Source organism: Lepus europaeus, chromosome 5, assembly GCF_033115175.1.
Source record: "Lepus europaeus isolate LE1 chromosome 5, mLepTim1.pri, whole genome shotgun sequence".
Lineage (NCBI taxonomy): Eukaryota > Metazoa > Chordata > Mammalia > Lagomorpha > Leporidae > Lepus > Lepus europaeus.
Window position 1 is genome coordinate 108,347,416 of NC_084831.1, and position 13,182 is coordinate 108,360,597.

The 13,182-nt window shown below is 39.5% G+C and overlaps 1 protein-coding gene across 2 annotated transcripts in view; it reads right to left on the minus strand.

The window, feature by feature from the left end:
• Nucleotides 1-13,182, minus strand: part of TRIM33 (tripartite motif containing 33) — a 142,215-nt gene that overhangs the window by 24,591 nt on the left and 104,442 nt on the right. For both annotated transcript variants that reach the window (XM_062192014.1, XM_062192013.1), the window contains exons 7-11: nucleotides 10,661-10,807; nucleotides 9,297-9,414; nucleotides 7,754-8,028; nucleotides 6,936-7,100; nucleotides 2,419-2,619 (exon numbers count right to left, since the gene is read on the minus strand). In XM_062192014.1, the coding sequence (XP_062047998.1) occupies nucleotides 2,419-2,619; nucleotides 6,936-7,100; nucleotides 7,754-8,028; nucleotides 9,297-9,414; nucleotides 10,661-10,807 (906 nt within the window). The remainder of the gene's footprint in view (nucleotides 1-2,418; nucleotides 2,620-6,935; nucleotides 7,101-7,753; nucleotides 8,029-9,296; nucleotides 9,415-10,660; nucleotides 10,808-13,182) is intronic.

Consider the following 13,182-nt stretch of genomic DNA (forward strand, 5'->3'; position numbering starts at 1 on the left):
AACAGGTCGGCCGGCGCCGTGGCTCAACAGGCTAATCCTCCGCCTAGTGGCGCCGGCACACCGGGTTCTAGTCCTGGTCGGGGTGCCGGATTCTGTCCCGGTTGTCCCTCTTCCAGGCCAGCTCTCTGCTGTGGCCAGGGAGTGCAGTAAAGGATGGCCCAAGTGCTTGGGCCCTGCACCCACATGGGAGACCAGGAGAAGAACCTGGCTCCTGCCTTCGGATCAGTGTGGTGTGCCGGCTGCAGCGTGCCGGCCGCGGCGGCCATTGGAGGGTGAACCAACGGCAAAGGAAGACCTTTCTCTCTGTCTGTCTCTCTCTCATTATCCACTCTGCCTGTCCAAAAAAAGAAGAAACAGGTCTTCCATCCTCGGTTCACTCCCCAAATGATGGAAACAGACAAAGCTGGGCCAATCCAAAGCCAGGAGCCAGGAGCTTCTTCTGGGTCTCTCATACAGATGCAGGGGCCCAAGGACTTAGACCATCTTCCACTGCTTTCCTAGGCCATGATAGAGAGCTGGATGGGAAGTGGAACAGCCCAGACTCGAACTGGCACCCATATGGGATGCTGGCGCTGCAGGCAGTGGCTTTACCTGCTACACCACAGCACCAGCCCCTGGAAATAAATTTACTGCTGATACTTCCCTTGCTAGAACTCCAACTCGGCCTCCAGGTTTCAAAGAATATTTTGCAATCCACTAGATTTACCTTGTGGTTTCATCTTCTAATAAACTATGCAATTTATTTTAAGTAGAACTAGAACCTTGTTTTTCTTCTTATCTTCAATATCCATAGACAATAGCAGCAAAGTTCTCCTTAACACTGTGCAGATCTTTGCTTGCCCAGGGCTATCAATACCATCCCTTCCAAGACATATTATCTCCTTGGTATTGTTATAGAGAGCAGAGAGGGAATGAGACTTATAAATCAGGAGTCTGGGCTTATAATTCTAACCTTTGCACTAACCCTATGACTCTGGAAAAGTCACTAAATTCACTTACATCAATTAAATAAGGACATAATCACAGCAGGTGATTTCAAGCATTAAAGTGATAAACTGTGAGAGTATATTGTTATTATCAACTTTAATTTAGATGTTACTTTATTACTTCCATTTCAAAATTTTCTATTCTATTTAGTCAGTCATCTCACCACCAATAAAAACTATCATTCTCTTCTCAAAACAAAACAAAACAAAACCCCAAAAAACAAAAAAAAACAACAAAAAAACTCTCCTAATGTCATGGAAGCAATCAAATTAAGAGAATTTATGGGGCCAGTGTAGTGGCATAGTGAGTAAAGCTACCACCTGTGATGCCGGCATTTCATATGGATGTGGTTCATGTCCTGGCCACTCCCTTTCCAATCCAGCTCCCTGCTAATGGCTTGGGAAAAGAAGTAGAAGATGGCCCAAGTGGCTGGGCCCCTGGCACCCATGTGGAGATCCAGATGAAGCTTGTGGCTCTTGGGCAGCCAGGGGCCATTGCAGCCATTTGGGGAGTGAACCAGTGGATAAGGATCTCTCTCTCTCTTTCAAATAAATGAATAAATAAATTAATTCACAGTAATTTACAAATAATTTTGTAGTTACAGAATATCCTTTAAACTCTTATATAAACTCATTAAGCAAAAGAACAGATTAAACATCTCTGCAGCCACAGAAAGAGTCAATGGTTCTATTGTCAGCAGTTTCACTGCTCTTTGCTCCCATGGCAACCCATAACTCCCACATAACTCAGACAATGCATAAGCTGATTTAGTATAATCCTTCCAGGTTATATTCACATTTAAAAATAAAATGTTTAATTCAAATGAATCTGCAAGATTTCAGAAGTCACTGAAGACGTGTTTCTTCAGGAAAATGTCCCGATGATAAAAAAGCAAGATGCCTCCAAGTCCCCTCCTTACCATTACTTCCCCTTTCAGTACATATCCCCAAAGGGCCTGATATCTATCTACAGTCTCCAGCCCTATCCTTGTTCAGTCCAACCCGCTTGCATAAAAGGTGGACCATTCATTTTGGACCTAAGAGAAGAATGACAAACACGTGACCACATTTTGGCCCTCGGTCTCCTCACTGACCCTAAACCCATTCCATCTCACACAAGGTTTGCCAGTTGGCAGGTGGTATAAAGGAAAGAACTAGCCTGTTAGCAAGGCTGACATTAACCCATCATATCTGTGTTTATACAGTCTCATAATTTGCTATTCATACAGCCTATAATTTAAAAATATTAACGAATGCTACTTTTAGCATACTAACTCTTCAACACACAAACATTTCTACTTTACTTTTTAGAAATTTCAAAGAAATGCTGATCCTGAATTAAAAAAAAAAAAAAAAAAAAAACCTTGAAATATACAATTACTTCCCTAATTAACATGAGGTTTTAAATGCCTCATTTAATTTGAATACAAACCTGTATGGGTGGAATATCTGGCAGTGATGGAAGGTTTTCTGGATTGGTAACTGAGGGGATAAGCTCTATTGCTGTAACAGACGGGCTGGTAGGACCTCGGTTTGCATTTGCCATAGTTGCTGTAGTAGGGCTTGTAGGGTTGATTGTGGTGTTGTGTACCGATACAACAGGAAAGGGTCCAGCATGTCCTGGATTTGAGTGCTGTTAAGAAAGTAGACATTATCAATTAGCTCATTGGCCAAGATATCTAAACATGAACAATACCTTTACAACAGTTTTAAGAATACTTAAGGGTTTGATACCTGTGGTTAAGAAACAAAGAAATGGGCCCTCTCAAATGTATGCAGAAAAATAGCTCAAAATTAGTCATTTCATTTTTCTATTGTGTAGTATCTAGGGAAAAACAGACTTACCAATAGTTTTCAACCTATCAGTCTGGTGCTATGGTATTATTTCAGAACAAGGAGATCTGGAAGCCTCCAAGTTTTTAAAGAGCAAGTCAAGAAATCCAGTTATGTTTATATTCCTCTTTGACCTGTAGGGGGTATTTCCTAACAAAAATAATTGTATCATATACTTGCTACGATAGAAAGAACAATTATAGCTTACAGAAAGGAAATATGACACCAGTCCCTAACGCTGATTCTGTGTGCCTACTCTTGGTAATTCAGAAATGGGGATAATGAGACTTCATTCCTGCATCACTGTGAGGACTATTAGGAGGAACATTTAAGGTAACAGGTAGAAATCTATGGGAAATAAATTATTACACAAATGTAAATAAATCATTTGAAATATTGAAAAACTAAAATCACATTCAGTTATTTCTTTAGGAGCACTCCTGAAGTCTAAAGACAACGTTCTGAGATGGTGAGTCTGATTCTGTAGTTTCTGCACTCCTTGAATGGTATGCCTGGCCCCTCATAATAATTGAACTGAGGTGTACGTGGTATATGAACAGTTTAATGAAATCAATGCCTAAAACTTGAATCCCCATATATTAAAGAAAAAAGGAGAAAGGAAAGAGAAAAAAGAAAAGGAGAAGAGAGGGGAAGGGGAGGAAGGGAGGGAAACAATTTTCCTGAGAATGTACATGTTCTGCAGGATCTTCTTTTCCATTTCTCTTTCCTCTACCCTTCCCCCACTTGACAAAAGAACAGCATGCCCGGGACTCATTCCTAATCTTAGTCTGAGATATTGTTCCAGCATGAAAGAAACTAAAACCAAAGGTTCAACTGAAAATAATATCCCTGAATTTTGAAAAGTGACTGCCTCTAAACCCTGGGAAAGAAATTTCCAAATGGATTGTGCTAATGTGATGATCAACAAAAATGAAGGCTCACAGAACCTGTCACTGACAAAGAATTTTTAAACAGTTTTGATTAGATAAACATGATTTTTTGTTTGCAATTTAGAAAACATTCAAAGAATTGAGGAATATAAAATAATTTTAATCCTCAAATACGTATTTTTTTTTTTTGGACAGGCAGAGTGGACAGTAGAGGGAGACAGAGAGAAAGGTCTTCCTTTTGCCGTTGGTTCACCCTCCAATGGCCGCCGTGGTAGGCGCGCTGCGGCCAGCGCACCATGCTGATCCGATGGCAGGAGCCAGGTGCCTATCCTGGTCTCCCATGGGGTGCAGGGCCCAAGAACTTGGGCCATCCTCCACTGCACTCCCTGGCCACAGCAGAGAGCTGGCCTGGAAGAGGGACAACCGGGACAGAATCCGGCGCCCCGACCGGGACTAGAACCCGGTGTGCCAGCGCTGCAAGGTGGAGGATTAGCCTACTGAGCCGCGGCGCCGGCCAAATACATATTTTTGTAAACAAATTTCCTGAGCACCCCATGAAAACAAACAAACAAAAAAACTATTAATAAAATAAATGCTGAACTCCTACTCTAACAATAAACAGGAAACAACATACAAATATGCATGAGTGAAAAGAAGGTGGCTGGGACTGGCGATGTGGCATAGCAAGTGAAGATGCCGCCTGCAGTGCTGGCATCCCATGTGGGTGCCGGTTTGAGTCCCGGCTGCTCCACTTCCAATCCAGCTCTTTGCGATGGCCTGGGAAAGTAGTAGAAGATGGTACAGGTCCTTGGGCCCCTGCACCCACATGGGAGACCAGGAAGAAGCTTCTGGCTCCTGGTTCAGATTGGCGTAGCTCCAGCCCTTGTGGCCAACTAGAGAGTAAAGCAGCAGATGGAAAGATGGAAGACCTCTCTCTCTGCCTGTACTCTCTCTGTGTAACTCTCAAGTAACATAAATAAATCTTTAAAAAAAAAAAAAAAAGGTGGCAAAGAAGCTCCAGCTATCCCAATGAAATGTATAACTACAATATTTCATGTTTTCTAATATTCATTATTTAGGAACAATGTAATAATTGAGCCCACAGAAGAATTTGATAACAGACTTACTGTTGTTGCAAATTTAACAAAGAATTTTGTCATTGAAATAAACATTTTTCCCACAGAAAATTACAATAGGTTAATTATGCCTATCACGCATAAATATATTAAGATCTGAATGAACAGAGGAAGGAGGAGTAGAATTCTAGTCCAAGGAGAAAAGGCTATAAAATTTCAACTTTCAAAAGAGCTTTATTTGAGATTCTAGATAGATTATACAGGTGGAGAACCTTTCTTCTGTTAAGGGTCATCTGGATATTTGTAAAATCATTCATGGGCCACACAACATGATCAACTTAAAATTCAGCTGCTATAGATTCAAGCTCTTCCTGCAGTTGCCTTGGCAGGGCCAGATCAAATGATTTCATTGGCTTTATACAACCCATAGGGAGGACATTCCCCATTCCTGGTAAAAGAATACTATAAAGGTTTTACTTTATAATGTAAATATTTACAATAAACTTTGTAAAAGTATGACTTTTGTAACTATTTAATAATGGAAATTTTAAATGCAGGTCTTCAAATATGAAGGAGTAAAAAATTTTTTAGATAGTCTAGAAGTACTTGGGTCAAAATCCTGCAAGACCATTATTCTAGGATAGTGTTTTTCCAACTTACGGATACACACTGACCTCATAGACTTCGTAAAAACTTACATAACTTAGTAGTTTCCTACTAGAAACTGTAATGCGGTCATTATGGCTTGGCCCATTCTGACAAAGTTCCCCATTCCACCCAAGCAGACTTGGACTTCAAAGTGGACTTTACAAGCATGTTTTGAGAAACACCACTGTTTTTTGTTTGTTTGTTTGTTTGTTTGCTTTTGACAGGCAGAGTGGACAGTGAGAGAGAGAAAGAGAGAAAGGTCTTTGCTTTTCCGTTAGTTCACCCCGCAATGGCCGCCGTGGCCGGTGCACCTCGTTGATCCGAAGCCAGGAGCCCGGTGCCTCTCCTGGTCTCCCATGTGGGTGCAGGGCCCAAGCACTTGGGCCATCCTCCACTGCACTCCCGGGCCACAGCAGAGAGCTGTCCTGGAAGAGGGGCAACCAGGACAGAATCCGGTGCCCCAACCGACACTAGAACCTGGGGTGCTGGAGCAGCAGGTGGAGGATTAGCCTATTGAGCCGTGACACCGGCCCAGCACCATTGTTAGAAGCTAAAAGTGAACTCCATTATTTTATAAACAGAAAACCTATGTAAAACTGGCCTTATTGTATAATCATATCTCCCATACAAATATAATCTACTCTTCAGGCAAGGATTATAAAGCACATTTCTAAATATGCTTATTTTTAAGATTAAGCATATCTAAGAAATAACACTTGAAAAGCAAAAGAAAAATTATATTACAAGCTCTGTCACTTGCAAAGTCCTCTTCATAAATTAGGATCAAAAAGTCACATTAAAAGAACAGAAAAATTTCAAGAAAGCAATGTTCAGATCTTGGCTTAATCGTTATCTCTTATAATTTCAGGTAAATCACAAAAACCACTTCTTCTTTTTTTTTTTTTTTTTTTGAGAGGCAGAGTGGACAGTGAGAGAGAGACAGAGAGAAAGGTCTTCCCTTTGCCGTTGGTTCACCCTCCAATGGCCGCTGCGGCTGGCGCGCTGCGGTCGGCGCACCGCGCTTATCCGATGGCAGGAGCCAGGTGCCTATCCTGGTTTCCCATGGGGTGCAGGGCCCAAGGACTTGGGCCATCCTCCACTGTACTCCCTGGCCACAGCAGAGAGCTGGCCTGGAAGAGGGACAACTGGGACAGAATCCGGCACCCCGACCGGGACTAGAACCCGGTGTGCCAGCGCCGCAAGGCCGAGGATTAGCCTAGTGAGCCGCGGCGCCAGCAAACTTTTCCACTTCTACAAATTGAACAGTTTCAACTACACCAGGGATTCTTAACAAACAAAAATTATCAGTTTAAAGGGATCAAAAAGGTTCTTGAAATTGAATACAGAAATTCATTTGTATGTATTTTTCTATAACAAAATGATATAGAGCATTAATTAAATTCTCAAATATATTACCCTCCCCCCCACCAACTGATCTTAAAAAAAAATTGTGTCTTAGTTTTAAAATTGTGTGATTCTTACAAATGTAACTCTAGGCATACTTGTCTTTGGAGGTGTGGCTGCATCATGGAATATTGAGGGCCGCTGTGCCTGGGTATTCCTGGTATTCTGGCAGCATTCTGAGCCAGTCGCATTTGATGGGCTTGAAAAGCTCCACAATTCATGTTGCCTCTTTGCATTGTTTGCACACTGATCAATCTTGGAGGCTATAAAGAACAGAAATGGCAATTCATGTAACAATTTTTAAAATAAATCTTTCAATTATAAAATATTATGGTAAAAGTAAATTAGTCAAAATAGAAGAGTACAAAAGGGTATAAAGTAGCAAGGTTAAGTCATTCTTCTTTAGCCTCAATTCGAGAGAATTGGTAATTTAACTAGCATTTGTATATCACTCCCAAATTTCCCTATTATTCTCAAGTGGTAGTGTAGGTGTATGTTTAAAAGCATATCAATACCATCATATTCCATCCTCAAATAATAGCTTTCATTGTGGTAGGGCAGGAGAGACAAACAAATGGGAATGATTTGAACAAATGCCTGAAAAACAGATCAGATTTTGGGTAGAAACAATCTGGTTCTTTGGCCACAGCATACATGGAACAAAAGAGATGTGATGCATAAGGATAAGAACTTGTATACTTACAGAGTATTAGTGAGTTAATCTTGTTTCTCATAATTAGTTATTTTTGTGTTTATTCAAGGTTCCCCCATACTATAACAGAGCAAATATTTAAACTCTGTAACCTCTGATCACTAATCCTGCCAGTAATTCAAGATGTGTAATTTACCTGTGTAGGATAAAATGTGGTCTTGAGATCTTCGTAATCTCTCAGTAATACAGTGACATAATACTGACCTGTTGTTGTAACATCTGAGGGGCTGCTTGTCTAGGATGCTGTTGTGTTGTGGTTGTTGTAGTCGGTACAGGTGCTGGTGGCTGTTGCATCCTCATCTGTTGCAACTGCTGATGTTTCTGTGCATACACTTGCTGTTGCATGTGCTGAAGTCGAAGCTGTGCTAAATTAATCTGTCCGGGAGTTTTACTAATGTGGTTTGTCCCTGGAGGAACTTGCCCAACAACAACATTAGGAGTATAACCAGGAGCTGGCTTACTCTCTATTACAAGATTACCTGAAAGATTTTAAAAAGAGAAGAATTTGCGTATTACCAGCTAAATCAACTACTTTCCAGATTCATCACTATCTTTTGTTTCCTCTGCCAACTTTCAGCATCTCAAAGCTTCCAGAAGCTTTCCAGAAGCATGGATGGGAGCTACGTTGAAAGATAACATTGATCAGAAATACAATATACTCAAAAGCCAAAAAATGGCTTGATTATTCAGAATAATATAATAATTGCTCCCCCTTTTTTTCCAATTAATTTATGTATTTGAAAGGCAGAGATAGAGAACTTTCATTTGCTGGTTCTCCCCAAATGGTCACAACAGCCAGGCCTGGGCCAGGTAGAAGCCCAGGAACCTGGAACCTCGAACTTCATCTGTATTTCCAACATGGATGGCCAGGGTCCAAGTACTTGGGCCATCTTCTGATGCTTTCCCAGGCACATTAACTGGATTGGAAGTGCAGCAGCTGCGACTTGGACCGGATGTTTATACAAGATGATGGCATCACAGACAGCAGCTAAGCCTATTTACTTTTCATGTGAAAAGGCTACCTTTTTTCTAACAGCCCTCAAGAAGTGAATACCACACATGCCAGCTTCCTGAAGGCCCTCTTACAGTGTACACATGAGCATAAACTCAGAAATTCTCCCAACCAACTGCTTGTATCTATATATGAAACAGTATATAAGAACAGTATTTAAGGCTGGCACCGCGGCTCAATAGGCTAATCCTCCGACTTGCAGTGCAGGCACACCGGGTTCTAGTCCCAGTCGGAGTGCCAGATTCTGTCCCGGTTGCCCCTTTTCCAGGCCAGCTCTCTGCTGTGGCCCGGGAGTGCAGAGGAGGATGGCCCAAGTGCTTGGGCCCTGCACCTGCATGGGAGACCAGGAGAAGCACCTGGCTCCTGCCATTGGATCAGCGCGGTGTGCCGGCCGCAGCGGCCATTGGAGGGTGAACCAACGGCAAAGGAAGACCTTTCTCTCTGTCTCTATCACTGTTCACTCTGCCTTTCAAAAAAAAAAAAAAAAAAAAAAGAATAGAGGAGAAGGACCTAGAAACGGTACATATTAAAAAAAAAAAAATACAAATTCAACATTGTTAAAACAGAATGACAGCAACAAAAATAAACATTATAGCTAAAGTTAGCTTCCAATGAATAACATCATTTTCCAAGTAGTTTACATTTTAAAGTTGAAAATTTTTATCTAAAATTTGCATTAGATGTTTTATCCTAATTTAGTTCCAAGTTATACTCATAAAACTAATTATTTCTCACCTAAATTAACTACATTCTTTGCCCAGAAGGTAGGATCACAATGGAAACGTATTGCTCCATTAGCAGCAGGGACAGGATCACATCGTGCTTTCAAAATATGACGCAACTGGAAAGTGATCTTAAAGGAAAAAAGTCACATTAGTCTTAAAACTTACAAAACAAACATAAAAAAAGCTCATGCAAAGACATCTTCAAAAAGTTCATGGAAAATACGTATTTTGAAAGAACTATAGGATTTCAACATTTTTTGCACCAAAATAAATGCACATTAACCTGTTGTAACATGTTGGACATAATCTAGTTTGAGGCACTAAAAACGATAGGCATTAGTTTGAAAATAGCCCCATCAGAGCAACCTGAATTTTGCTAAACTGAAACAAGAAAAGATATCAAATGTATAATTATGCCTGGGTAAAATAGGGATGAAATCATTGATGCTCCCCTAAAAGTTCATGGTGACCATGTTCCAAAAGTTGGCAGTTCAGAATGGGTAACTCCTTTTAAGCAGAGACAGAACAAGCAACCACAGAAACTACAGCCAATGCCACAGATATTTTTATTGGTTCAGCTTACAAAATTCTGATTGCAAAATCAAAGTGAAGGAAATTTTCTGTTTGATGTGTACCAAAACTGTTGTACCCTATCAGCTGCAGACAAAAGCAGAGCTTTAAATTAAATTTTTTAAATAAGAGGGATCAAGATCCCAATGTGTTTCTTCTGAGAATTTTAACAGAATATGAAACATAGCTTTACCGGTACCTGGTCTTAAAAAATCTTTAAGGTGTGCTCAGTTTTCTTCAGTTAATAGTATAAAAAAAGACAGTACTAATAGAAATAAATTCCCAGCAACTCAGATTTTCAGGTAAGGCTAAATGCCTGGTGTCTTCACTCACAAAAAAAGTGCCTTGAACTTGATGGAGCTTATGTTGAAAATAGTTTTATTTTATTTTTAATTTCACAAACTTTAATGTATCCCGTTGTACAGTTCCACAGTGTCAATCTCATATGAAAAAGATTTTATAAATATTTAAATTGGCAATCAAATCACAGCAAACATCCATGTCTGTATTTCTGCTATTTCTGGTAACAAATTGCTTTAAGAAATTAGGTGTCTTCAAACAGTGCATACGGTATGATCTCACTTACATGAAATTCTAGAAAATGACAGAGATCAGATTAGTGGTTGCCCACTGCTGGGATAAAGGAGAACAAGCAAGTTTTTAGGAATGACGGAAATTTTCTGTGTCTTGAAATAGCGGTGATCACATTTGCAAAAATTCAAATTTATACTTTAAACAGCAGTTCATGGAATATAAATATCTTAATAAAGCCAATCAAGAAAAACAAGATACTAAGTGTCTCACCAGTCTCTTGCTGTACAATAGTGCTGTGCTGCTGCCACTAGCAATTGCCCAATTTGTAAAGTTCATAACATGCTTCACCTGCCGGGATAGGCCCGTGATGTCATTCTGTTGCTGGAGTAACTTCATCTGTCTTTCTTTTGTAACATTCTGAAACAGAAAAAGAGCTCCACTGAAGACTTCTGTATGAAAAAAAACTCAATCCAAATTACTGCAGATTGCCACAATACCTACATTTCTTTCAAAAATGAAATAAGTGTCAGCTCATTATTATTTAATAAGCCTATTATTGATCAGAGGAAAATTCACTGATAAAAGTAGGCCTAAAATTTGTCTACACTAAACAGGACATTCCACTTACAGAAATTAATGTTGATTGATGTCTCTTTTCTTTCAGCACATAACATGTCTGTTAAAAAGGGTCTTCCTATTAGGTTAATCCAACATACAGAGTTTATGGCATAATGAGCTGACCTTTAGAAATTTTACATAATCTAAGCTGACTACACATTTCAGGCCAAAGAAAATGTTGTGTCACTAGTGCCACCTACTGGTAAGGCAAGAGGCTGAAGTTAAAATCTTGGAAAATGAAAAATATAAAATTCCAGAACCCTTAAGAGGAAGAATTAAAAAAACGTTTGATATGACAAAAGCTCATAAAGAACAGAAGGGAAGGAAGCACTGGCCAGACTGGAAAAACCAAATACAGTGAAATGCTACAAAGGAAAAATAACTGCTTTATAAGAACTAAAAGTCTGCCAGCGCTGCAGCTCACTAAGCTAACCCTTCGCCTGCGGTGCCAGTACCCCGGGGTTCTGGTCCCAGTCGAGGCAGCAGAGTCTGTCCTGGTTGCCCCTCTTCCAGTCCAGCTCTCTGCTATGGCCCGGGAAGGCAGTGGAGGATGGCCCAAGTGCTTGGGCCCTGCACCCACATGGGAGACCAGGAGAAGCACCTGGCTCCTGGCTTTGGATCAGCGCAGCACACCAGCTGTAGTAGCCATTTGGGGGGTGAACCAACGGAAGGAAGACCTTTCTCTCTGTCTCTCTCTCTCACTGTCTAACTCTGTCAAACAAACAAACAAAAAACAAAAAACAAAAAAACTAAAAGTCTCAGAAGGAATGGATAATGTTCCATGTGCTTTGACAGCATGCCTAACAACCTATCTACTGTTTTCTTTACTATGTTCTCCCAAAAATGATACAATATGGTTTACTGGACAATGTTTTTCCTAAAGAAATAAGCTGTTCACTTTATAATGTGAACCAATGGACAAAATTATTCAAATGAGAAGTTTGCTTTGTAACTTCACTAGAATTCCCCTTTGTAAAATTTCAGAAAACCTCTTTTACAAAGTTCAAGAACCTGTTATACTAGAAAACACATTTCTCAAATGACCATCAGGTAAGGAGTAGGTGTATTTACAGATAATTTAGCTTTAATAAGCATGTTTTAATTCAAAAGCTCTTGAAATGGCTTTACAAGTATTTTAGATTTATAGCTAAAATGTATTTACAATAAATTAAAATATAAAAATAGTTATTGCTAAGCACTCTCCATTCACATGGGGGAAAAAAATCTGTTAGGGTTAAATCCAACTGACTAGATATACAACAGGAAAGAGATCCCCAACTTGAAAGAAATGGGTGAGAGAACTTTTCATCTCACAACTGTGTTTCAATAGAAAAGGAGTATCTAAAAGATAGAAATACAGAGAAAATATTCTGCTCACATTAAATCGACTGTGGAAATTGTGAAGTAATAGAAGTTAAACAGTCAAATACACAGCTTAAATTTTTATATTTAGTGGTGTAGAAAACATAATCCCGTATCATCTGAGCCTAGTTAGGAGCATTAAATTTTCAAACATAAAACAAACTTTTCTAAAATTCAACTGCTTAAGAAGATTGATTCTTGAAAGGTGCTGAGAACAAATCAACCGAGGGCCAGCAGAGATGAATCTGATTAGAAATTAATTTGGATTTCACAAACTGACTACATTCTCATTTAGAAATGCACATCTACATATTAACTCAAAATAGGCAACACAAAGACCTAATACCAACCACAAAATTACCAGGAAGTTTAAGGATTATAAATTTCAAAATAAGTTACATTTTTGGCAAAACTACTAAAATATTTTGAAAATAAAGTGAAACACGGAAGACTTAAGCAGAAGCTCAACATGCATTTATAAGAAAAAGTCAAACTGAGGTTTCATATAAAGAGGGGAGGGGGAAATGTGGGCCTGCGTTTTCATTTACATCACATTTCAGCATTTCATTCCTAAGAAGATATCACTTTCTCCTGACACATATAGCTAAAATCTGTGTTACTGAATTGGGCTCCAAAGTTACTTTAAAAAAAAAAAAAAAGTTTCCTTCCCAGTAGCAAATGAAAAAAAAAAAACAAAACCAAAAAACCTTATTTTGTATTTTACTTTATTTCCATGCCCCCCAACCCATCTAAGAATTTTCAATAAACATTAAAACAGCTGAAGAGCAAGAGAAGCAGTTTTTGTTTTATTT